At 44.6% G+C, this 27,402-nt stretch overlaps 1 protein-coding gene across 1 annotated transcript in view; it reads right to left on the bottom strand.

Moving 5' to 3' along the window:
* The window catches only part of ostf1 (osteoclast stimulating factor 1), a 118,269-nt gene that overhangs the window by 18,605 nt on the left and 72,262 nt on the right, over positions 1-27,402 (bottom strand). The window contains exons 6-9 of the mRNA XM_072516601.1: positions 26,499-26,606; positions 15,617-15,666; positions 14,716-14,794; positions 4,201-4,299 (exon numbers count right to left, since the gene is read on the bottom strand). Of these exons, the coding sequence (XP_072372702.1) occupies positions 4,201-4,299; positions 14,716-14,794; positions 15,617-15,666; positions 26,499-26,606 (336 nt within the window). The remainder of the gene's footprint in view (positions 1-4,200; positions 4,300-14,715; positions 14,795-15,616; positions 15,667-26,498; positions 26,607-27,402) is intronic.

The following is a 27,402-nucleotide window of genomic DNA, read 5'->3' as shown; positions in this document are numbered from 1 at the left end:
GGCAGCCCTAATCAGTGTCAGTTCACAGATGAGGGCGGGACAACAGTGCCACAAAAAGACCTCCTTCGCGTGACCAAGGTAAATCTTCCACCTTTGTGCCCCTCACACCTCCAAAGTGATCTCTTACCCAGCCACCGTGCGGGTTGCCAACACCTGTCACAAGATCCTCTCCCACCACTAACCCCGAATCCCCATTGTCCCCTCCAGTAGCTATTCTGTTCCACACATCCCCACTCCCACTCAAGTCCCACACCTCATTACCATCTGAACTGGTAGGTCTCCCACCTACAATCTTCCCATCTGCCTCATTGCAGGACAAACTCAAGCATAACAGGCGTGAGTGGGTACAGCCCCCTGGAGTCACGTGCGAGCTCAGAAATCTCACACTCTTGAGCAAGACCTTGCCTGTGCAGAGGGTGAAATGGGGGCTGCAGGCAAAAGCGAGGACCCTCAGGACACAGTAATTCAAGCCTCACGGGAGTGAACTTTGTCCCATCATTTATCCCCCATGACGTACTGATACCATCTCCCTTCCCTTGCAGGGTAATCTGTTGACCAACCCGGACCATCCTTTCACCCATTCGAGACCACAAACACGAGCAGCTCCGCGGTAGGCATTGCGGACCCCACCATTCAAGAGGCGTCATATTTGTCACCCGCATCGTCCACTAGCGCAGATACACCACAACTCAGCGGGATTTAGTAGAAGGCAGGGTTAGACCATAAGACATAGGAGCGGAAGTAAGGCCATTCGGCCCATCGAGTCCACTCCACCATTCAATCATGGCTGATTTCAACTCCATTTACCCGCTCTCTATCCACAGCCCTTAATTCCTCGAGAAATCATGAATTTATCAACTTCTGTCTTAAAGACACTCAACGTCCCGGCCTCCACCACCCTCTGTGGCAATGAATTCCACAGACCCACCACTCTCTGGCTGAAGAAATTTCTCCTCACCACTCACTGTGAGCACCTCACAAATCGAAGATCAGGGAACTGGCATTGGAGGGATGCAGGAGCCCAGGACTCTGCTGAGCCCCTGGCCAATGATGTGCCGCTGGGTCCAGTCATTCCAGAGCTGCTGGAAGACAGAGTTGTGAGCATCAGGAAGGAATGACAGCATCTCTCCTCAGAGTGCAAGGCCAATTTGAGGAGTCCCATCGCCTTCTGTCTCCGGAGATGGCACCATCACTCCTACACAACAAAGCCCACACTGCGAGGGTGGGATCCGTAGTGAAGACTTTGGTGCAGGAGATGCACTCCCATGGCGGGGATGTCTGCTCCATGGCTGAGGGCATGAGCCCCATGGTGCAGAGCTTCACCTGTATGTTACAGGCACTGGTGGGAATCCATGACTGTCAGCACTAGAGGATGGCAGGGCTTCTGGATTTCACTCCAGCTGCCCCTCTATTCCATGGAGGATCTGTGGCCTAACTCCATACTTCTGCCTTTGGTCCATATCCCCGAATATCTTTGTTTAACAAAAATGTATCCATCACATCAGATTTAAAATTAACTGATCTAGCATTAATTTGTGGAAGAGTGTTCCAAACCTCTACCACCCTTTGTGGATAGAAGTGCTTCCTAACATTTCTCCTGAATGGTCTGGCCTAATTTTTATACTATGTCGTCCTAGTTCCAGAATTTCCAACAAGTGGAAACAGTTTATATTTATCTAGCCTGTCTTTTCCCATTAATATCTTGAAGATTTTAATCAGAACATATCTTAACCTTCTAAATTCTAGAGAAAACAGGCTTAATTTGTATAATCTCTCCTCATAACTTAGTCCCTGAAGCCCAAGTATCAATCTTTTAAACCTAAATTGCACTCCCTCCAAGGCCAAAATATCCTTCCTAACGTATGGTGCTCAGATCTGCTCAAAGTACTGCAAGTGGGGTCTAACCAGGTTTCTGTAAAGCTGCAGCATAACTCCTGTGTCCTTATATTCTTGTCCTCTAGCTATATTAGCCTTCTTGATTACTTTCTGCACTTGCTTGTGGCATTTTAAAAATCTATGCTGCTGAACCCTCCCTGGTCTTTTGGACATCCACTGAATTTAGCTTTATGCCATCTAGAAAGTATGCTGATCTATCCTCTTTTTCATCCAAAATGGATAACCTCTCACTTGCTAACACTGAAATCCATCTGCCACAGTTTTGCCCATTCACCAAAATCTATCAATATCCTTTTTTAATTTTATGCTTCATTCACACCATCTTTGCCACCCAATGCCACCCAACTTTGTGTCATCAGCAAATTTGGATATGACTTTTTATGCCATTATCCAAGTTGCTAATGAAAAGTGTGAACAATTGAGGCCCTAACACAGATCCCTGTGGTACACCATTAGTCACATCATGCCAATTTTAGCACCTACCCATTAGCCCTACTTTTGCGCCTGCCACTCAACCAATTCCCATCCAGCTCAGTAATATTTCCTCAATTCCATGGGAATCTACCTTAGTTAACAGTCTCTTATGTGAGGCTTTATCAAATGCCTTCTGGAAGTCCATATAAAGATCATCCATAGACATTCCCCTGTCCACACTGTGGTTACCTCGTCAAAAAATTCAATGAGGTTTGTCAGGCACGACCGGTCATGAATCCATGCTGGTTCTCCCGGATTAGCTGAAAATTTGAGGTGTTCAGTCACCCTATCCTCGATTATAGACTCCAACATTTCCAGTATCAGCAGCATCTTACATCATGGCAGGAAGAGTAAGGAGAAGCAATACAAACCAAATGATGCACCCAGTGGGTGCAAGGACAAAAAAACCTGGGGATATGCATATACACATCTCTGAAGGCAACAAGGTCAATTGAAAAGACTATTAAAAAAGCATTTGGAATCTGATCGCCCAAAGGCAGATCCTGATGGGTTGGAGAGCAACCACCCCACCCTGTGACCTGGCGTGGCGGGGGGGACCTGTTGGATTTCTTGACTCTTGAGAAGGTTAAGTTTGAACTGAGGGGAAGGATGGAGGGGTTCTAAAATTCATGGGCATTACTCATCATGCACTTTCAAGAACTAGATAACATTGAACATTAGTTGGGGGGGGTGTTAATGGTGACTGTGGGCGATTCCTGATTCCTTTTTGTCATTTGTTTATGTGATCATGCGGGCTATGTTTGGGGTTTGGTGGGAGGACGGGATCGTTGTTATTGATATGGGCATTGACATATTTGTTGCGGATTATTGTTTATTGTTGGTGGGTGTAAATTTGGGAGAAAATGTGAAAAAGGAGGAGAATAAAAAATATTTTTTTAAAAAAGCATTTGGAATCCATGCTTTTATTAATTGGGGGGCAGAGCACAAAAGCTAAAACTTTATAAAATACTGGTTGGACTACAACTGGACCATCGAGTTCAAGTTTGAGCACCACACTGAAGGCTTTAAAGAGGGTGAAGAAGGCATCTACTGAAAATGATACCAAGCGACTTCAGTTCGGTGGAGAGAAGCTGGGATTGTTCTCCTGAGAGCAGAAAGGTTAAACAAAGATTTGGTTGATATTTAAAATCATGAAACGTTTTGATAGAGTCACTAAAGAGAAGAGGTTTCCAGTGGCAGAAGGATCGGTAACCAGAGGACACAGAGTTAAGATGCTAGGCAAAAGACCCAGAGACAAAATGAGGAAACACATCATCGTACATAGTGAATTGCTGCGACATTGAATGCACTGCCTGAAAGGACAGCAGTAGCGGACTGAATATTAACGTCCAATAGGAGTTGAGTAAATATGTGAAGGGAAAAAGCTTTGACTATGGAGAAACAGGTTAGTTAGATAACTCAACATTTGAATTGGCACAAGGGCAATGAGCCGAGTGGCCTCTGCCTGTGGAGTATCTTTCCATGATTTTGAAGAAAAAGGGTTCAAAAGCAGAGCACATATAGTACAATGTATAGTACCCTCCACTTGTCCTCCACAAAATGATGATTAATTTGCAAATAAAATTCTACATTAAATCTTTTCTGTGTACAAGGATACATATTTTTTTGCTTCTTTTTAAAAACAGCTGAAAAATATTATCTGGCACAGAGAGCACTCAGGGAAAACACATTTCCTTCATAATTGAAGCTGTTAATACAGGAAATTCTGATGCAGCACAGGTGCCTCACAAGTATCCAGTTACTTAGTGACCCGAGCTGGTGCAAATTAATGTATTGAAAAAAGCTTTCACTTCGGTTTTTGCTGCTTACCTTGTCCAGATTTCTTTTTAAGAAGAGAAGAACATTGTGGATTGGTTGCCATGTCTAGTGGCACTTTGTTCTCATTGTTTTTCAGATCTATTCTGACGCCTACAGATGGAAAGAGACAGTTACACAAATATAACAGTCAGGTTTTTTTAAAATACCTGTAAGGCTGGTGAAACAATCAGTTTAATGTGGAGGTTAATAATCTTTTCAACAGTTTCAGCTGACGGTGTGAATGGTTATGATGCCACCAGGAATGGAAATTCAGGGCAGAAGTCATTGTTCAGGAGATGGTCTGCCTTAGATAGCTAGTGTCACAATTGGAGCTGTTCCTCATGTTCCACTTGTGGAGCAAATGTCACGTCTTCACGTGGTCAGTAACAGTCAGTAACACCAAGACATGTCAGTGCCTCAAATATTTTAGTAAAGTGAGTGTGAGACCACAGTAATTAAATGCAACGTTTCCTTATGTATAGGTGATTATTTTTGCATTTGACTTTTAAAGTAGGTAAATTCAATCTGAAGTTAACCTTTTTAGATGTGAAGCTTCAACGCATAGGCTCTGAAGTTTCAGCAAACTTGCATGTTAATCCAGCGCTGAAAGAGGTGCATTGACTCTGAGTCAATCCAGACGATTGCAGAACCTCATTACATTTATGAACTGAATTAGATAGAAGAAAACGAAATAACATAGGGGCAACATAATATTTTAGTTGCTCTCCTCTCCAACAATGGACAAGTTGAAGTATCAGAAAATTGAATTTTGGGAGATCAATCTGAAGCAAGAAATGACCAATGCTTTTTGCAGCTTCACGTACATTCTTAAGGTGAGAAGGAGTAAGACAAGGAGGCAGAATAAACATTGAGGTGAAAATAATGTTCCTTCACAGTGAAATCAAAAGTTAAACACATCCAAGGAAATGAGTTTGAACTCTACAAGGTTGAAAAAGAATTGCAAGGTCAATCATGCACATCCTATCATAGCCAGCTGTCCAGGTCAAGTTTCTTTTTTTTAAAAAACATTTGAATCTCCATTTTAAAAAATCTTATGTCTGTGTATACCCCCAATTTTTATACCCCTTACATTTATAATGAAAACTACTTAAGCAAATAGGGGGCACGGTAACACAGTGGTTAGCACTTTTGCTTCACAGCTCCAGGATCCCAGGTCCGGTTCCTGGCTTGGGTCACTGTCTGTGTGGAGTCTGCACGTTCTCAGTGTGTCAGTGTACCCGAACAGGCGCCGGAGTGTGGCGACTAGGGGATTTTCACAGTAACTTCATTGCGGTGTTAATGTAAATTTACTTGTGACATTTAATAATTATCATTTTAACACCTTAGCCTATCCTGCAATGAAACCCCCCTCCGACCGACTCCCAGACTTGCCCCTCCCCCCCCACCCCCAACCCACTCCCACCAACTCTCAAACTCCCCCACTCCCACCAACTCTTAGACTCCCCTACTCAGGCCAACTCTTCTTGTCTGCTTCAATGTAAATAAAATAGTCAAACATTGAAAAGTATGGGCAAAATACATGACTTTAGCCAGGTATGCAAGTATGCCTGTACACTTTGCTCCAATTACCACCTGTACTCTAACTCTGCTTCACCTCAAGACTACATCTGGTCAATCATTTCACCAATGCAATGCCACAAATTAAATCTGAATTACCTGTTGAGACAGACCAGGTAGACAGATGGCCTTCTCAGTTAAAGTTTCAGAGCAAAACATTGTGGATCTCAAATCACAAAATGTATTCAATTAAATTTTATAACTTGTCAAGGTGGAATTTCAGCTCCTCAAATGCTGACACAGTCCCGGTCCATATGCCAAAAGATCTGACAACATTCAGGCTTGAGCTGACAAGTGGCAAGCATCATTAGCATCACATAAGTGCCAGGTAAAGACCATCCCGAACAAGAGAGAATCCAACATCTTCCCCTTATCATTTAGTGGCATTACCACAGTTGAGTCTATCACTATCAAAATCCTGGGGATTTCCATTGACCAGAAATTGAAATGGACCAGCCATATAAATAATGTGGCTACAAAATGTCAAGAAGCCCAGAATTCGACCGTGAGTACTTAATCTCCCAACACCTCAACCCTGTCCACCATCTACATGGTACAAGTCAGGAGTGTTAAAGAATACTCCACTTATCTGGATGAGTATAGCTGCATCGACACTCAAGAAGCCAGATACCATCCAGGACAAAGAAGTCAGCTTAAATGATACCCGATCAACCACCTTCAATATTCACTCCCTCCACCACCTCTGCACTGCAGCAGCAGTGCACAGGACAGCTTCCTTCAACAGCAATGTCCATACCCATGAACCATACCAACATCCAGACCTAGGACAAGGGCAACAGATGTATGGGTACAACACCACGTCCAAGTACCATCTTGACTTGGAACTATATCACCTTTCCTTCACCGTCACTGGGTCAAATCCAGAAACGCCATCCTAACAGCACTCTGTGTATCCGCACCACCGGAACTGCAGCAGTGCAAGCGGCAGCTCACTACCACGTTCTCACGGGCAATTAGGGATTGGAAATAAATGCTGGCTTAGCCAGTGACACCCACATCTCATGAATCAAAACAATAAATTGGTCCCGGTTCTGTTCAGGTTCAACCTATCCAGGTCTCACCTTCCCAGAACTGATCCTATTGTCCCAAATATCTAAAGCCTTTCCTCCTGCACCATCTTTTCAAACAGACATTATGCTGCTTTATCTTCTTATTTCTGTACTCACTCCTAATCTTGCTGTTGTAAGACCCTGCTGCTCCTCTTGCAGTTAATAGTCATGCTGCATTTCTCCTTTAATGAAGTAGTCAATAAAGAGAAGTTTGGCCGGTTAACGTGCCAGTTTACTTCAACATGGAAGGGTGGCATTACTTCAGAGAATCTCCTTTACAGTTAAGGAATTATAACCATTTAAATCCATCTACTTAAATTGGGAAATCTTATTTTATAATGTTCCACTAAGCAGAGCGGAATCTTGCCATTTGGCCAAGTGTACTCCTCTTGGATTTGATAAATTATCTCAAGGTTGAAGGCGAATTTAATAATGCTTTGCTCTCATGCACAAGTATCTTTCTCAGTCAACCTAATTAGGGTGAAAATGTCCTTCACAAACTTCAAGATTATATCGAAGACTTGCACAGCGGACAATTGAAGTTGCCAAATTTACCTCAAGCAGATTACGAGTCAATTCTCAACAACTCTTATATAAAAAAAAATCTGCCTTTACCACATCACATGATTAGATTACTGATAACACTTAAATGCGCTTTTTATTGCAAATGCCCAATTAAAACAGTGAAATGTGACTTCATAATACTACTAGAGTCTAAAAAGATATGACAGAAGTACAGCTCCAAAAAGTGACAGATGATTTGCATAGATCATAGAATTTACAGTGCAGAAGGAGTCCATTTGGCCCATCACGTCTGCACCGGCCCTTACAAAGAGCACCTTACTCAAGCCCACGTACTATCCTATCCCTGTAACCCAGTAACCCCCACTTAACCTTTTGGCACAATTTAGCATAGCAAATTCACCTAACCCGCACATATTTGGACTGTGGGAGCACCCAGAGGAAACCCACGCAGACGCAGGGAGAACGTGCAGACTTCGCACAGACAGTGACCCAGCCGGGAATCGAACCTGGGACCCTATAGGTGTGAAGCAACTGTGCTAACCACTATGCTACCGTGCTGCCCTATAGCTGACAACAGAAAAATGCAAAACAATGCAGTAGTGATAATTGTGACTTCCACGCAGATGTCCCACAATACTCCCAACCTATCTTAGTACAAAGTGCATACCAGTTAGCTATTCCTTAATTATGGCCATAAATGTTCCATTTTAAAATACCTATTTTCTGAAGCTTTTTTAAAAAAATTCAACTTGGACCACATTATGGGACAAAATTAAACTGCAGCAGAGGCACCAAGTAGCTGATTAGCTGCCCCATTTTACACCTTCTCAATTTTCCTTTGAAGTCCAGAGAGAACAATTGGACAGGGAAATAACAGAAAGCTGATCCACAATCAGTTACCATCCATTTCACCCCCATTGACGTTAGTCATATTATTGCAAATCTGATCTCAAATATACCTTCTTTAAAAAAGTGTATTGAAATTTGCCATAACTAAATAACAATGAAAAGACAAGAGTGCAAAATCAAAAAATTACAAGCAAATCTGAAACAAAACACCTAATTAAAAACTTAAATGCTACAACTACCCCCCACACACTCAAACAGCTGACGGTGTCTAGATCCTTAAAAAAGGAAATAAAAGGTTACCATCTCAGGTAGAACTTCCTCAGTGACCCCTTGATGGTGCATTTAATTTTCTTTTAAATGTAGGAATAACATCAAATCACCCAACCAACAGAAGCACTGGGCTGGATGGAGACCTCCAACTAAGCAGTATTTGCCTCCAGTCTCTGTGAGGCAAAGGCGACAACATCCGCCCTCACCCCAGAGTGAAACACCAGTGAATCAGAAACCCCAAATATGGGTGCCAGTGGACATGGACTTAAATCTACCCAGAGAATCTCTGATAAAGTGCTAAAAAAAGGAAGCCCAGAAACTAGCAAGTTTGGGGCAGGACCATAACATATGCGTATGGTTAGCTGGGGCAAGCGAACAACGATCCAGTCTGTCCTCTGTGTTTGGAAAGAACCCACTCATCCTTGTCTTGGTCAAGTGCACCCTGTGCAACACCTTGAACTGAATTAAGCTCAACCAGGCACAAGAGGACATGGTGCTGACCCTGTAAATGGCCTCCTTCCAAGCCTCACTAGTAAGTACAGGACTCAGCTCACTCGCTCATGTCGCTCGCACCACGTTTAGTGGGATGTGATCCGACAAGAGAATATAGCCATATAGGCCCGAAATAGACCCCAGGCTGAGCCAAGGATAAAATCCTCTTCAGTAAGGAGGAAGGTGGAGCCAAAGGAAGACCTTATGGGGAAAGCCTTGAACCCGAAAATGACAAAAGAGGTTAGAATTGGGTAGCTGAAACTGGTCAGCCAGCAACTGGTAAACCTCCCCTTTACAATCAAGTCCTCAAAATGCTCAAGTTTCTTTTCTTTCAAGATTTAAATGATGGATCTAATCCAGAAGATAAGAAAAGGTGATTGATATAAATAGGGCCAGCGAAGACAGGGAGAGGAACTTAAAGTGCTGCCAGAACTGTTTCCAAATCTAAAGAGAGATATCCACCACTGGGTTTGGGCAAAATCTAGTGAGAGAAAAGGGCAATGGTGCAATAATTATGGCAAGGAGAGTAGTAATAGTGCACAAGTGAGCCTCCATTTGGCCCCAAATAGAAACAGGGCCACTAATCTACAACAAAACATTTTGGATGTCAGCAGCTCAGTAATAAAACAATAAATCTGGGTCAGTTAAGCCTCCTGTCCGTTTGGAGCAGAACACTGCAGATTGTGGGATTCTTACCCACCCAAATAAAAGCAGAAATCAATTTGTTAACCTTATGATTTGGGCAAAAAAATGGGGAGACATTAAAAGGAAAATATAAACTGAGGGAGTAGGTTCATTTTAATTGTTTGGACCTACCCGCCAGAGACAGAGGAAGGTTGTTCCACCTCTGCAGACCCACTTTAGCACTACTGATCAGGTTTGAATAGTTTAACTTATAAAGTGAGGCCCAATTATGGGCCACCCCAATCCCAAATAGCAGAAACTTGTATTAGAGAGGCGGAAAGGTAATGAGCCTAATCAGACCCACTTACAAGGGGGACGGGTTAACCGGAGAACATGGACTCTTGACTAGATTCAACTTATAACCAAAGGAGCCAAAAATATTAAGCGTCTTCATTGTGCAATCTATGGAGGGAGTTGGGTCCATAATACAGAAGGTGGTATATCGCTTAAAGCGATACCCGATACTCCATCCCAACACAACAAATAGCGAGAGGCTCTTTGCAAAGGCAAACAAAAGTGAGAAAAGAGGACAGCCTTGTCTAGTGTCCCAATTTAAGGGGAAGTAATCAGAGTGTAGTGTGTTTGTGCACACAATGGCTGTCGGGGCATTATGTAACAAGCGAATCCAAGATGCAAATTTATGTCCAAATCTCCCGATAATCTCAAATATTCCCATCCCACCCTATCTGATGCTTTTTCAGCGTTAAGCAATTCTATCACCTCAGGTTCTACAGGAAGGGTGGGGGGGGGGGAAATAACATTTAAAAGGTGACGTATATTGGCCGACAATTGTGGGCCCTTCACAAAACTGGTTTGATCCTCCAAACGTATACTTGGTAGGCAAAGCTCCAAACGGAGCGGCAGAACCTTAGCGAGCAGCTTAAAGTTGGCATTTAAAAGGGAGATGGATCGGTATGAACCACACTCGGTCAGGTTCCTGTTCCCCTTAAGGAGCAAGGAAAGAGAGGATGGAGTATGGTTTGCAGGCAATAAACCCCGAGACAGGGACTTATTGAACATATCCAATAACAAGGGTACAAGCTGTTCCGAGATTTTCTTGTAAAACCCGGGAAACCATCCGGACCTGGGGCCTCGCCAAACTGAATCAGCCCAATAAATTTTAAAAATCTTGTTAGGGTGCCATGGGGAGTCCAACTCGCAGCTCTTGCCCACCTCAACAGCTGGAATGGGCAGACAACCAAAAAGTCTGACATGATCGATTTATCTGCAGGACATATACAGGTTGTGGTAATAGGATTTAAAAGTCACATTAACCGAGAGGGGTAGAAACGAGGTTTCCGTCCTAATTGAGTATCTGAGGAATCTTACAGGAGGCCACTTGCTGCTCGAGTTGGTGAGACAGAAGACGACTGGCCTCTCCTTACTCATAAAACGTACCCCTGGAGTGCTGTAACTAACATTCAGCCTTGCTAGTGGACAGTATCGTGAACAGAGTATAATTTTTTCCCAGCTCGTCAATAGCTCCGGAGTAGGATCGAGCGAGAATTGGTGATACACCTCTTCAGATGGAATCCACCAGCCTCTGCTGCTCCAACTTCACCATCCTTAGCATGTACATGTAATTTAGCATGTAATTTCCTCTGCCGCCCCATCTGTTCCATAAAACATGACCAACCCCTGGCCACCCGGATAGGACAGAGATTTGGTTTGGAACGATACAAGCTAGGGTCCAAAACACAGTTCAGGTTGCCTCGTAAAATGAGTTGGTGCGAGTCAAGGTTGGGGAGAGACAATAAGAGAGCTGATGAAATTCATCCGTCCCAGTTTGGGGCATACATGTTGACCATGACTACTGAGTGTTCGACAGGGAGTTACAAACAATAATATATCAGCCATTGGGGTCAGCTCTAACCCTAGATATCAAAATGGCCGTAGGGGTGGCACAGTGCAGCAGTGGTTAGCACTGCTGCATCACGGCACCCAGGTCCTGGGTCAATCCTAACCCCGGGTCACTGTGTGGAGTTTGCACATTCTCCGCGTGTCTGCGAAAGTCTCACCCCCACAACCCAAAAATATGTGCAGGGTAGGTGAATTGGCCATGTTAAATTGCCCTTTAATTGGAATAAAAGAATTGGATACTCTAAATTTATTTTTTAAAATTAAAATTGCCATACTCCTGGCCCTGCCATTGAAAATGGAGTGAAAAACCTGCCCAACCCAACCCTTGTGTAACCTGGTCCGGTCCTGGATACTGCAAGAAACCAACATTGGAGTTTAGGATTTTAAGATGGGTGAATGTCTCTACTGTTTCACTGGGTCATTCAAACCCCTAACATTCCAAGTAACCAAATAGGAAAAGAGGTCTCCTGCCACCCCTTAATCTGGAGTCAGCCATTCCCAAAAGAAATACCAAACAAGGAACACTGGAAAGATAAATAAGATAAATGAAAATGATCCACCCAAGATGGCCACCGAGCCAAGTCAAATGACTCGACAAAGGAGAATCCACAGGCACTGCCAGCAAACTAACACAAACTCCTGCCTCTCCCCCTCCCCACCCAAATATACCATATTGAAACAGTAACAATACCTTATCCTACAACCTACAGTTAACGAAACACAAGTAAATACAAGCTCTAAACTCATTCTTAAAAACTATTATAATGAGCAGCAGAAAACCCCTACCACTAACAACTTTGTTATCAGGGAGATCCCTAACAAATGTGAGGTAATGCATTTTAGAAGGTCTAATACAGTTAGGGAATATACAGTGAATGGTAAAACTCTTAAGCGTATTGAAAGTCAGAGAGATCTAGGTGTACAGGTCTACAGGTCACTGAAAGGGGCAACACAGGTGGTGAAGGTAGTCAAGAAGACATACGGCATGCTTGCCTTCATTGGCCGGGCATTGAGTTTAAAAATTGGCAAGTCATGTTGCAGCTGTATAGAACCTTAGTTAGGCCACACCCAGAAGGATGTGGAGGCTTTAGAGAGGGTGCAGAAGAGATTTACCAGGATGTTGCCTGGTATGGAGGGCATTAGCTATGAGGAAAGGTTGAATAAACTCGGCTTGTTCTCACTGGAATAACAGAGGTTGAGGGGCGATCTGATAAGACGTCTACAAAATTATGAGGGGCATAGACAGAGTGGATAGCCAGAAACTTTTTCCCAGGGTAGAGGGGTCAATTACTAGGGGGCATAGGTTTAAGGTGCGAGGGGCAAGGTTTAGAGGAGATGTACAAGGCAAGTTATTTTACACAGAGAGTAGTGGGTGCCTGGAACTCGTTGCCAGAGGTGGTGGAAGCAGGGACGATAGTGACGTTTAAGGAGCATCTTGACAAATACATGAATAGGATGGGAATAGAGGGATACGGACCCCGGAAGTGTAGAAGATTTTAGTTTAGACGGGCAGCATGGTCGGCGCGGGCTTGGAGGGCCGATGGGCCTGTTCCTGTGCTGTACTTGGTGTTCTTTTGTTCTAACTGGAAAATAAGATCTTATTCAGTGCTAGCTTACAATGCCACACTAGCGCGCCCAACAGCAATGAAAAGAGAAAAGGAACACCAAGTTGAGGCAAAAAATATATAGCAGAGATCCCTCAAATTTAACCAAAGGAATTATGAGTACACCCAAACACGGAACATGAAAATGCATGAAATACAAAGTGCCTGCCCTCACAATCATAGAATAGATTAAACAGAGTCCAACTTGAGCTTTCGAACAAAGGAGCCCGCATCCCACGGCATGTCAAAAATGCGGTCATTTTCCCCAACAGTCACTTGACTGGATCAATCATTCCGAATTGGACTCTATTCTGATAAAAGATAACTTTCACTCTGTTAAAAGCAGCTATTAACTTTGCTGGATCCACACACTTCTTGGTATAGTTTAATGGAGTGGACTTCCCTGTGGAGGTCACAATGTTTTCTTTCCTATCGAAGGACCTGTTGCTTTTCTTTTAAAACTATGAAACCTTACGATCACCACACAAGGCGGATCTCCAGAACGAGGCTGCAGTCAAAATGAGCGATGGACCCAGTCTAATTCTGGGGAGGGATGCAAAAATCCCCTCATCCACTGTCTTGTAATACATGCCCGAGAAATATTCAGTAGGGGTGCGGCCCACAGTCCCCTCAGACAACCCAACTGTACGAATGTTCTGCCTCCTGGATCTATTTTCCAGGTCACTCTTAATTGTAGCTCCATGAACTTCCACGGTCTTATTTGTGTTTTCAAGAGCCAAACGAATGAGGGCCAAGGCTTCTGCAATTGGTCTTTTAAGGTCCACCGCCAAGCTTTGATGGCGTTTGTCTAGCTCGCTCGCCAATATGGCGAGAACCTGGGCCATTAATGGAGTGGTCCGAGAGGAAGAATCCACCCCCACCATCTTACCTCCAAGATCTCGGAGAGGCTTCAGAATCAGTCAATAGAATTAGACTTCAATTTTTGTTGGTTTTGTCTCTCCTGGGAATCTCAGAGAAGGGGGAAAACTATATTCCGCTAAATTACAAGAGTTCCTGAGAAGTAAAAGGTTCTTGGCACCAGAAAAATGGGGCAAAAGATCAGCTTTTCAGCAGAAGTCACCTCGTGCACATCCTCCCCTTACATCATGCCATTGGAAGTCCCCCAAATATCCCTTAAAAGGCAGAAAGCTGAGCTCATTTCTTCTCCTACTCTGCTGAACTCACGTTTTAGTTATTCACCGAGATAAAAAAATCAGTTAAGCTATTTCTGGAAATGGGACCAGAGAGTACAAAGGAGAAATATGGATTGTGATGAACAAATATTCAAAGGAAAGGCTTTTCAGTTATTATCATTTCACTCCCAAATACCCAGTTTTTAGAAAAAGCATATTAGATTAATTTGTATGTTATTATTTGAAGGAAACTGGGACGCTCCACTCCAAAACTGTTCAGATTGATCAGTTGACAAGTAAACCAAAAGACAGCATTCAGAGTAACTATAGAGATGTGCAAATTCATTCTACTGATGAGAAAAAGTAGACGAAAGTTAACTTGTGGTAGGTGGAGATGGAGAGTAGGATTAAAGACAAGAAATTAAAACATTTGTATTTGAAGATAATTTGATGGAGATTTACCTTTCACAAGCAACAGCTCTAGAATATCTTCATAACCTTTCCATGCAGCAGCATGTGCGACAGTGTCTCCCAGTTTATTCTGTGTAAATACAAATCGAATCCCAAATTTACACGAGTTTGACAATCTCATGATCATGTTGCAACTGTTCTGCAGAAAATTTAATAATCCTATCATCCCAGTAACATTACTAGCACATTGGAAGCCTTCACAGTGCTGCCATTTGGAAACGCTGAGAAAAGTAGCTCTTCCTAAACATCGAAGTATAACTACCCAATATCAGCAATTGCTTTTAGATAGGACATTAAATTAGTGGTAACATTCCTATTTTATTATTCATTTGCCTCCCTCTCTTTTTTAAAATGAACTTTCCCTGTTACCTTTTTTATTCTGGTCATCAAAGTACATTATAAATTGCGAAGAAAACCATGAGAGATTAAAGGCTGCTTACATTGTCTATTTAAAAATACAAACAAAGTCGCTGCAAAGGCTTCTCTTTGCATCAGAGATGAAAGACAAGACACTGGAAACTAGAAATGGGCCTAAATCACAACATACTGATCTTAGGGCTGAACTGTATCCATTCAAAGCATAATAGTACCTCAACAGCTCTGCTCAATTTACACTATGGTCATGAAGTCACACTTCCAAATCAAGCTTAACATGTAATAATGCATATTTCCAATCTGGCACCCTCAATTATTCATGTTTCTATTGAATTGAGAAATTGAACTATGCAAGATACAGTAAGAGGTTTGTGATTCAGTTATAGTTCAACTCCAAAATGCTCTCGTTAAAAATCCCTGCAGTAACTGTTGATCGAGTCTACTGATCAAAAACACTGTAGAATATTTCTGACCTTCAGTTATAAATCAAAAACTATGTCGAGTCTAACTGTCTTACCTGTTGATTTAATTCGATGCTTGGTTGGGAAAGCAGAATTTTCACTACACCTAGATATAAAAAAGTCAAATTTTAAATCACAGTTGACAAAAGCACAGGCAAAAATCATCACCGGGACTTTCAACTTCAGCCCAAAAAGCTTAATATTAAACAACAGAACCAAGATTTGAATTTGGATACTGCGGAGTTCAGCTGGCTAAAAGTGCAGTTTACCTGCATTGAACATTAGAAACGTTTCCACTCCTTATCGACTTGGTGCGATCTAATCTTTAGCCTTTGTGTTCTAGGATTATACAATGCTGAGTAGCAACATGGTCAGACTGAAATTCCAAGTCTACCTCTCCAGGTCCTACTAACATAGGAACTTCAGAAATAGGAACAGGAGCAAGTCATTTGGCCTCGCGAGCCCACTCTGCCACTCATGGACGATCTTCCATCTCACTGCCATTTTCCTCCAAATCCCTTGATGTCTTCATTATCTAGAAATTTATCAATCACTGTCTTGAGCATACTCAATGATTGAGCCTCCACAGCCTCTGGGATAACTAATCCCAAAGTGTTACCACCCTCCAAATGAACAAATTCCTCATGTCAGTCCTAAATAACCAGTCTCTTATTCGGAGACTGCGTTCCCTGACTTTAGACCCCAGTCAGAGGAAACATCCTTCCAGCATCTCTGGCCGAGCCCTCTATGAATGTTGTATTATTCAATGCGATCGCCTCTCATTGCTCTAAATTCCAGGGAATACAGTCCGTTTTCCTCAATCTCATCAATAGGACAATCCTGCAGTCCCAGGGATCAGTATGGTGAACCACTGATGCACTTCGTCTCTGGCAAGTACATCTTTCCTTGAGATCAAAACGGAATGCATACTCCAGGTCCAGTCTCACCAAAGCTCTATACGATTGCACCAAGACATGTTTACTCCTGTACTCAAATCCTCTTGCAAGGTCAATGTACCATTTGCCATCCTAATTGCTTGCTGCACTTGCATGTTAGCTTTCAGCAACTCAGGAACAAGTACACCAGGTCCCTTTGGACATTAACACTTCCCAACCATCATCATGTAAGAAATACACTGCCTGTGTTTGATCTACCAAAATAGATAACTTCACATTTTTTCCACATCATATTCTATCTGTCACATTGGGCAGCACGGTAGCATTGTGGATAGCACAATTGTTTCACAGCTCCAGGGTCCCAGGTTCGATTCCGGCTTGGGTCACTGTCTGTGTGGAGTCTGCACATCCTCCCAGTGTGTGCGTGGGTTTCCTCCGGGTGCTCCGGTTTCCTCCCAGTCCAAAGATGTGCAGGTTAGGTGGATTGGCCATGATAAATTGCCCTTAGTGTCCAGAATTGCCCTTAGTGTTGGTTGGGGTTACTGGGTGATGGGGATAGGGTGGGGGTGTTGACCTTGGGTAGGGTGCTCTTTCCAAGAGCTGGTGCAGACTCGATGGGCCGAATGGCCTCCTTCTGCACTGTAAATTCTATGATGATATTAACAAGGACAAGGATGAGTCGGGTGTTTGAACATAGAACATAGATCAGTACAGCACAGTACAGGCCCTTCAGCAAACAATGTTGTGCCGATCAATTATCCTAATCTAAGATCAGGGGTAGAAAGTGCGAGTGGTGTGGGAGGGGTCAAGCGAATCATGCACATCTGTTCTGGGCATGTCCTAAGTTGGCAAAATTTTGGGGCTCATTCTTCAGCACCTTGTCGGCAATCTTAGACAGGGAGCTGGAGCCGGGTCCTCTAGAGGCCATATTCAGGGTGTCAGTGCTGCTGTAGGTGAGAGCAGGGGCAGAGGTTTTAGCCTTCGCCTCAGATTGCTCATAGACGGGTTCTGCTGGAGTGGAGGTCAGCTTCTCCACCCAGTGCCTCGGTGTGGCTGAGGGGCGTCCTGGAATTTGTAAGTTGTATTTGGAGAAAGTTAAGTACATGCTGAGAGGGTCGATTGGGAGGTCCTATTTAACATGGCAATCGTTTGTTATGTATTTTAACCACTGTCAGCTGTCCGGGAGGGGGGCTGGGAGGTTCTCCCGGTTTTCTTTTAAATAAATTTAGAGTACCCACTTCATTTTTTTCCCAATTAAAGGGCAATTTAGCGTGGCCAAACCACCTACTCTGCACATGGGTTGTTGGGGAGAGACCCACGCAGACATGGAGCTAATGTGCAATCCCCACAGGGACAGTGACCCGGGGCCGGGATCGAACCCGGGTCCTCGGTGCCATGAGGCAGCAGTACTAACCACTGCACCACCGTGCCGCCTGGCTATTCTTGTGCCATGTTTTTGTATTTGTATATAAATTTAAAAATGTTCAAGAAAAATATTTCCCAAGACTTCTGGTGGCGGCCATGGTGTAGTAGGTCGCGTATTCGGCAGCTCCCGTCTGGAACAGACTCTTTTTTCAGGCGTTTTCACGGATGTTTTGGGGCAGATTGGTGAAGCGAACACTGCCAAAAGGATTCCCTCTCTGTTGTATGGATAGCTGGACCAGGAGTGGCCGGGTGAAGCGTTTAAGTCCCAACAGACAGAAGCGTGCGGAGCGTGCGCCGAGGCACGGCCGGTATAGACCAGGGTGCATGGGCGCAGTGGTCACAGGAGCAACAGGAGTTCCTTAGGGGCTGCTTTGCTGATCTTAAAAAGGACATGCTGGCCCCGATGAAGGCATCAATAGACCAAATGATCGCAACTCAGGCGACACAAGGGAAAGCGATTAAGGAGATGGAGAAAAAGCTGTCCGACCATGAGGACGAGTTGGTCGTGTTGGCCCTTAAGGTGGAGGCGCAGGATGACCTCCACAAGAAGGAGGAGAGGCTGGAGGACATAGAAAACAGGTCCGGGAGACAGAACTTGAGAATTGTGGGCCTCCGCGAAGGTGTAGAGGGGTCGGATTTGGGAGCATTTGTGTCCAAGATGCTGGAGACGATGATGGGGACTGGGGTATTCCCTCGACCCCTGGAGCTGGACGGGGCGCACAGAGCCCTTGCAAGGAAGCTCCAGGTGAATGAACCGCCGAGGGCCATGGTGGTAAGATTTCATCGCTTCTCGGACAAGGAACTAGTCTTGCGGTGGGCAAAAAGAGAACGGAGCAGCAGGTGGGAGAACAGCGTGATACGCATCTACCAGGACCTGGGTGCGGAGCTGGCCAAGAGACGTGCTGGATTCAACCGGGTGAAGGAGACCCTCTTCAGCAAGGGGGTGAAATTTGGGATGCTACACCCAGCGAGGCTATGGGTCACGTACAAGGAATGGCATCACTATTTTGAGACGCCGGACGAGGCGTGGTCATTCGTCAAACAAGAAAAGCTGGACTCGAATTAAAGGACAGTTAAGCTTTGGTGGAATGCAGCGGTGGGGCTGGGTAACACGGTAGCGTTTCTAACATAAGATTGTATACAATGTTGGGTGCGTGTAAGGGCTGTGGTGGTGGCTGGAGGGTGCAGTGTTTTCGGCAAAGTTGAGATACGGAGGGGGCCCTGTACTTAGTGCGATTTTTCGGGCAGTTGGAGCCTTGGTTCAACAAGTATCTCCTCACGGGGCAATGTTAGTGACTTCTGTTTATTTTTCGTTTTATATTACTATTTACTCACTGGGGCTGGAGAGGTAGTTTAATTGGTTTATTCATGTGGGGAGGGGGGTCCGGACAACGAGGCGACAGTCTGATCGGCGCCAGGGGCGGGAGCTGCCGGGGTCAGCTGACTCCCGGGAGTATAGTGGGGGGTGAGCAAGTGCTCAACTGGTGCTTGGTGGGGCGTTTTGGATCGTGGTGCTGTTGAGGGGCGCGGGGATGCTGCTTTGCTGACAGAGGAGGTACCAATTTCGGGGTACCAATTGAGGGTTGGGGGCGGTGGCTCCCTGTGGGGGCGGTGGCTCCCTGTGGGGGCACTCGAGGAAGCGAAGGGCGCCGTCTCTCGAGGTTGGCCAAAAAAGGGCGATGGCTAGTGTCGGGGGAGGGAGGCAGGGAAGCGACCGGCACTGGCTAAGGAACTGAAGGGTTTTATGGAGCAGATGATGGGGGGTGGATCCTGGAGGTTCACGCGGCTGAGAGCGAAGGAGTTCTCTTTTTTCCCCCCACGTTCATACGGTTTATTCCCGCATAGACTTCTTTGTCTTGAGCAGGGCGTTAATCCCAAACGTGGCGGAGACAGAATGCTCAGCAATCAGTCTAGGACCATGCCCCGCACTGGGTGGACCTGCGGCTTAGTGAGGAGAGAGGCCAGCACCCACTTTGGAGACTGGATGTGGGGATGCTGGCAGACGAAGAGGTTTGCGGGCGGATTAGCAGGAACATCCAGGATTACCTGGAAACAAACGATACGGGTGAGGTAGCAGCGGCAACGGTCTGGGAGGCTCTGAAGGTAGTTGTCAGAGGTTGGCGAATCTCAATTCGATCCCATAGGGAAAAGAGAGAAAGAGCGGAGAGGGAGACTGTGGAGGAGATACTCCGAGTGGACAGGAGATACGCGGAGATCCCCGAGGCGGGGCTACTGAGGGAGCGGCGGAGTTTGAACTGCTGACCACAGGGAAAGCGTTGGAACAGCTGAGGAAGGCAAGGGGGGCAGTCTATGAGTACAGGGAGAAAACGAGTAGAATGCTGGCACACTAACTGCGAAAGAGGGAGGCGGCATGGGAAATCGGGGGAGTAAAGAATAAGGAGGGTAACATGGAGTTGGATCCAGGGGGGGGTGAACTGAGTCTTTAAGGAGTTCTATCGTAAACTATACGAGTCGGAGTCCCCAACGGGAGCGGAAGGGATGAGGCAATTTTTGGACCAGTTGAGGTTTCCAAAGGTGGAAGAGGACCTGGTGGAGGGGCTGGGGGCCCCGATTGAATTGGAGGAGATTGTCAAGGGTATAGAGGGCATGCAATCGGGTAAAGCCCCGGGGCTGGACGGTTACCAGGTAGAATTCTATAAGAGATTTTCGGAAATATCAAGCCCACTCCTGATGAGGACCTTCAATGAGGATAGAGAGAAAGGAACACTCCCGCCAACAATATCACAAGCCTTGATCTCACTCATTCTTAAACGAGGGAAGGACCCGGAACATTGCGGGTCATACAGGCCGATTTCGCTTTTCAACGTGGATGCCAAATTGCTAGCTAAGGTTCTGGCCACAAGAATTGAGGATTGCGTTCCAGGGGTGATAGTGGAAGACCAGACTGCGTTTGTTAAAGGCAGACAACTCAATACCAATGTCCGGAGACTTTTGAATATTATGATGCCCTCAGAGGGAGGGGAGGCGGAGGTGGTAACAGCGATGGACGCAGAGAAAGCGTTTGACCGGGTGGAGTGGGAGTACCTATGGGAAACGCTGGGGAGGGTCGGGTTTGGTGGGGGCTTTATTGGCTGGGTGAAATTGCTGTATCAGGCGCCTGTAGCAGGTGTATGTACAAACCGGCTGAGGTCGGGGTACTTCGAGCTTCACCGGGGAACAAGGCAGGGGTGTCCCCTCTCCCCGTTACTATTTGCCCCAGCTATAGAATCGCTAGCTATGGCGCTTAGAGCCTCGAGGAACTGGCGGGGACTGGTTCGGGGGGCGGAACATCGGATCTCGCTGTACACAGATGATTTGCACTGTACATTTCGGACCCTGTGGAGGGGATGGGGGAGGTTCTGCGGATCCGGAGGGATTTTGGTAGTTTTTCAGGGTGCAAACTGAAGATGGGAAAGAGCGAGTTGTTTGTGATCCAGGCCAAGGGGCAGGAGGAGAGAATGAAAGAGCTGCCGCTCAGGATGGTAGAGAAAGGTTTTTGTTACCTGGGTATATAGGTGGCCAGGAAATGGGATGCCCTGCACAGGCTCAACCTGACCCGGTTGGTGGAGCAAATGGAAGGGGACTTTAAAAGGTGGGCAGCCAATATAGCTATGATTAGGAAGTGGGCGATGGGGTGGGAGCAGCTGGAGGCGGCGTCATGTAAAGGTACTAGTCTGGGAGCTTTGATAACGGCTCCTTTGCCATTCTCGCCGACCCGTTACTCCACAGGTCCGGTGGTGATGGCGACACTGCGGATCTGGGGACAGTGGAGGAGGTACAAGAAGGTGGAGGGAGCGTTGGTCTGGACCCCGATATGTAACAACAGGTTTGTCCCGGGTAGGATGGATGGTGGGTTCCTGAGCTGGCAGAGGGTAGGCATCAGAAGGATGGGAGATCTGTTCATAGACGGAAGCTTTCCCGGTTTGAAGGCGCTAGAGGACAAATTTAATCTGCCGCCAAGAAACGCCTTTAAATTTCTGCAAGTACGAGCCTTCATGAAAAAACAGGTAGTGGCTTTTCCGACGCTGCCGCCACTGAGGACACTGGACAGGGTGTCTCTGGCACCTGGGTGGGGGAGGGGAAGGTGTTGGATATCTACCAGGAACTACAGGAGGCGGAGGAAACCCCGGTGGAGGAGCTCAACGGCAAGTGGGAGGAGGAGCTAGGTGAGGAATTGGAAGTGGGCCTGTGGGCAGAGGTCCTGGGCAAGGTTAATTCCTCCTCATGTGCCAGGCTCAGTCTCAATCAATTTAAGGTGGTCCACCGGGCACACATGACGGCAGCGAGAATGAGCAAGTTTTTTGGGGTAGAGGACAGTTTATGAGGTGCAAGGACAGCACTGCAAACCATGTCCACATGTTTTGGGCATGCCCAGAGCTTAGAGAGTTTTGGCAAGGGTTCACGAGGGCAATGTCCAAGGTGCTTAACACACGGGTGGTGCCGAGTCCAGAGATAGCGATCTTTGGAGTGTCAGAAGACCCAGGAGTTCAGGGGGCGAAAGAGGCTGGTGTCTTGGCCTTTGCCTCCCTCGTAGCCCAGAGACGGATTTTATTAATGCGGAGGGACTCGAAGCCCCCGAGTGTAGAGACTTGGGTCAACGACATGGCTGGGTTTCTCAGCCTCGAGGAAATAAAGTTTGCCTTAAGAGGTTCTATGCTAGGGTTCTCTCGGAGGTGGCAGCCGTTCGTCGACTTTCTCGGGGAAAATTAAAATGTCAGCAGCAGCAATCCGTAGGGGTGGGGGTTGGGGCGGGGGGGGGGGGGGGGAGGAGTGCTTCATTGGGATGGTGTGGGAAGACTGAGTCGCGTGGGGTAATGTCTATTTAATTGTTATTGTATATTCTCTTTTTGCACTAATGTTCACTCTAGTTTGTTTTGATATTATTGTTATTACTGTTTTATTATGAAAAATTCTGCAAAACCTTAATAAAAATACTTGAAAAAATAAAATAAAATATTTCCCCCCAAAATTCCATCTGTCACATGCTTACCCGCTCAGCCTGCCTAAATTCCCTGGAACCCTCTTGGCATCCATCACAATTCATTGCTACCTAGTTTTGTTATCAGCAAACTTGGAAATATTACATTTTGTCCCCACATGCAAACCACTGATAGATTGTGAATAGCTGGAGCCCAAGCACTGATCCTTACTGCGATCACCGGTCATAGCATGCCCTCCTGAGAAAGACATTTATTTCTCCCATTTTCTGTCTGTTAACCAATTCTCAACCCACGCCAGTATATTACCCCTAATTTCATGTGATTTAATTTTGTTTACCAACCTCTTATGTGGGACCTTATCTAAAGCTTTCTGAAAATCCAAATACACCACATCCACTAGTTCCTCTCCATTTTTCTGCTAGCTCTACCCACAAAAAAGCTCCAACAGGTTATCAAACATGATTTCCCTTTCATAAATCCTATGTTGACTCTGCTCAATCTTACCATTATTAAGAATTCAGCTAACACACCCTTAGATTCTAGCTGGGCTCGGCTCAACCACTAAGACTACAAAAATCTGTCTGGCTCAGGTATAATACTCTTTAATCTGCTGCCAAGGTTAACCTAATTAATTACAGCCTATGAGGAAATATTTAGCTCATTAACATGTCAACTACTCAGCTTTTCCAGCCCCCACACATTTTTATAAAATTACATATTAGGCTCCCAAAACAGTAATTATTTTTTCGCAAAAGGATTTCAAAAATTAAAGCAAAATTCTGAAAGTAACAGGAAGGTATGTATCTTCTATTCTATGCAATTCATGTTTAATGATATTTCATTCCTAGTCAGTTGACCTGTTTGCCAATTTTTCCAAACATGCCTGGTGAAGTGATGACAAGTGCCTTTTACACTTTCAAGACAATCTAAAAAGGTAAAGGGATTGAACTCTCAAGGTTACTCATACCTGTACATTCAAATTGGCTCCAATTTGATTAACTTTCAGTGATAAAGTAATATGCATCTCCCTGAGCTTATTTTTAAATGTTGACATTTGTATATGTATGCCTCTATTTAAAAATATATTGGGTCAGATTCTGCCATAACAGCAGTGAGTACAGTTGTAACAAGCAAATGAGACATTAACTTCTGGCATTCAGGCATGTGCAGTTAAATGCAGAGATACAGAAGTTGCTGATCATGGTAGCCTGCTCCTTCACAGAGTACATTATTGCAGGCCTTGAAGGTATATTTGATAGGAAAGATTAATGCAGTGTCTTGGACTTTCCGTTAGTCTTCTAATAAAGGTGCTGAAAAGGTTAAGGTTTATGCATTCTGGGAGTGAGTTATGACAGCAGTAAGTAATAAACATTGTGGAACAAGTTTTCTGATCCCACAGAGGTTCATGTCCTCTAAAGATAATTTGTTTGGAAGATTTATCGCCAACTGATGTTTTGCTCCTCCCTGTGACGTTCATCACTCTCCCTTAATCCCATCTGTATTTCCTAATCTCATCCACAAAAAGGATAAATCCAAGATGGCCAATTACCACCCCATCTGTCTACTCTGGATCAAAGGAAGGTTCATGTCTAACAAGAGAGAATCCAACCATCTCCCCTTGACATTCAATGACATTACCATTGTTGAATCCCCATATCAACATCTCCAGATTTTCCAATGACCAAAGACTGAACAAAACCAGCCAATCATATAAATACTATAACTATAAGAACACGTTAAAGGCACGGAATTCTGCAGAGAGCAATTCACCTCCTGACTTCCCAAAGCCTGTTTACGATATACAAGGCACAAGTCAGGAGTATGATGAAATATTCTCCACTTGGCTGGATGAGTGCAGCTCCAACAGTACTCAATAGGACAAGGCAGACTGCTTGATTGGCACCCCATCCACCATTAACGCAGAGGCAGCAGTATGTACTATAAGATGAACTGCAGCAACTCACCAAGACTCCTTTAACAGCACTATCCAAACCCACAAACTCGATCCCAAGAAGGACAAGAGCAACAGGCACTTGGGGACATCACCACCTGTAAGTTCCCCTTCGAGTCATATCATCCTGACCTATAACCATATTGCCTTTTCTTCACTGTTGCTGGTTCAAAATCCTGGAACTTCCTCCTGAACAGCAATGTGGATGTTCCTACACCACATGGACTGCAGCAAATCCAGGCAACGGCTCATCACCACATTCTCAAAGGCAATTTGAGATGAATGGTAAATGCTCAGTTAATCAGTGAAGCCCAGGAACAAATAAATAAATAAACCATTCCACACATGATTTAAATGTCATTTCTATTACCCCGGTTTTATGCTTCCTGGTTTAAGCTCTGTATATCTTCAATTTTGAAAAATCATGCAGTTTTTGACTTGCTCACAGATCCCCGTAAAGAGTGCCACTCTTGATCAAATGCTGGATTACAGCAAGTGTCCTCCATAAATCCTGCAAAATTGCAGCAGTTGCCAGCGAGCTATTTCACTGCTGACTGAAAAAGCTGGCCCACTGATCTAAAAGACGATAAATGTTTATTTTTATCTGTTTCATTTTAGATCGACGGAGGTTAACAACAAAAAAACTGATTGCACTATACATCACAGCTGTTTTTTGTTTAAAACCAATTGAAGATGCATCAACGTGAGAGATATTGGAGGCAATTTTAATCCCCTGTTATTCGCTTGGGGTGAGGCAAAGGTGAAATTGTGAAACATGAACCCGCCCAATTCCTGGTTTAACTGCAGTGGGACAAGGCACAAGCACCAACCTAGAGGGTGGCATGGTAGCACAGTGGTTAGCACTGTTGCTTCACAGCGCCAGGGACCCAGGTTCGATTCCCGGCTTGTGTCACTGTCTGTACGAAGTCTGCACGTTCTCCCAGTGTCTGCGTGGGTTTCCTCCTGGCGCTCCGGTTTCCTCCCACAAGTCCCGAAAGACGTGTTTGTTAGGTGAATTGGACATTCTGAATTCGCCCTCAGTGTACCCGAACAGGCGCCGGAGTGTGGCGACTAGGGGATTTTCACAGTAATTTTATTGCAGTGTTAATGTAAGCCTGCTGATGACAATAATAAAGATTATTATTACCAGGAGGCAAGTCAGTCATTAAAAAGGAGGCTATATGCCTTTACTTTACAAGGTTTATTTTTAAACAAGTTGACCGGTCCCAGGGCTTGGGAAACCTGGCAGGAAAGATTTATTGAACACAATAGTCAAGCAAATAAGTGTTCTTTTATAATTCCCTAGAACCATATATAGTTGAAGTATAATTGTTTGGGACTAAATAAGAGTTGAAACTATGACCACATTTACTTGACATGTATTTTTTTTTTTTAAATCCTTGTTTATTACAGGATAATCATTTTGCAAACTGCACAATCCCACAAATAACGGAATGTTATTGGTGGCATTGGTTAAAATAAAGAATTCTAAGCAGCTTTGAATTTTTATTTGTATCCCTTTTATTAATCAATTGAAAATAAATTCAAACATAGCCGACAATGTGAAAGGTTGTGAATGTTGACAGGTAAGCAATTTGAGCCAAACATTGGATTTTATGTAGCAACAAAGGTAATTTTCGAACATGCAAATCCTGAACACCTTACAAATTAAAAACAAAACACTTTCTATAATTCTGAGCTCTAATCGGCAGTAACAGAGCCTTACCCATGTGTCCTCCATGGCACGCCCAATAGAGAGCTGTGTTTCCAGCTTTATCAAGAGCATTCACTGCAACTCTGTTGTCTAAACATTCTTTCAACCAGCTTTCATTCCCTGAAAAATTAAAGTGCAAGCATGAGTAAAGTGTTTTTTGGAAGGGTCACCAGTTTTAACAGCAAGTATAGAATGTAATAAATCAGCCAGCAGTTTGAGGTGGTGTCTTCTACATCCTCGCAGCTACAGAAAAAATGCAAAATCATAAAGTTAATTTGCTTAAATGAATAACCATTTTAGCTGCCAAGACTTTTGTTGAAAAGCTGTTGGGCCGAGCAAAGGAACGGATTAGTAAGCCTAAAGATCACCCACTATATCTGGTGCTGTATTTCACTTCAGTAGATTTTATGTCAACTTCACAACTATAAATGTAACTCCAGGGGGTTTAACTATGTTAATTGGTTCTGTGGAGTGGTCAGTTGGTTCACTTCCCAGGCAGCTTCTTTGAAAGTTTACTGACAGTGGGCGTGAGTCAGAGAACCGCCCTAATACAGCTTCTTCTATTTTTCCAGCACACCCATCTCAGTCCAAAGTGTTCAGGAAAGGTTAGGAAAGAAAGATAGAAATGGGGTGGCAGTATTGGACGAGGAGAAAATTACAATGCTGGAGGGGGAAGGGTCAAAGACAGAATCTATTTGGTTAGAGTTGAGAAGAACGGTGCACACTGCAAACTATGTGTGCGGGTCTAATGTAAGGGCATCTCTTTCTTCTTAACCACGTGCACATACTTTGGTATATGTTCTACCGTATCTACTTAAAGAAGGAACCCCTAAAAAAATTCAACAAAAATATAAACGGTAATGACTGAAACAAAATACTGCATATACTGAAAGCCTGAAATAAAAACAGAAGTACC

This window comes from Scyliorhinus torazame, chromosome 9 (assembly GCF_047496885.1).
Source record: "Scyliorhinus torazame isolate Kashiwa2021f chromosome 9, sScyTor2.1, whole genome shotgun sequence".
NCBI classification, from domain to species: domain Eukaryota; kingdom Metazoa; phylum Chordata; class Chondrichthyes; order Carcharhiniformes; family Scyliorhinidae; genus Scyliorhinus; species Scyliorhinus torazame.
Note: the sequence above shows the minus strand (reverse complement) of the source record. Positions and strands in the feature narration are given on the sequence as shown.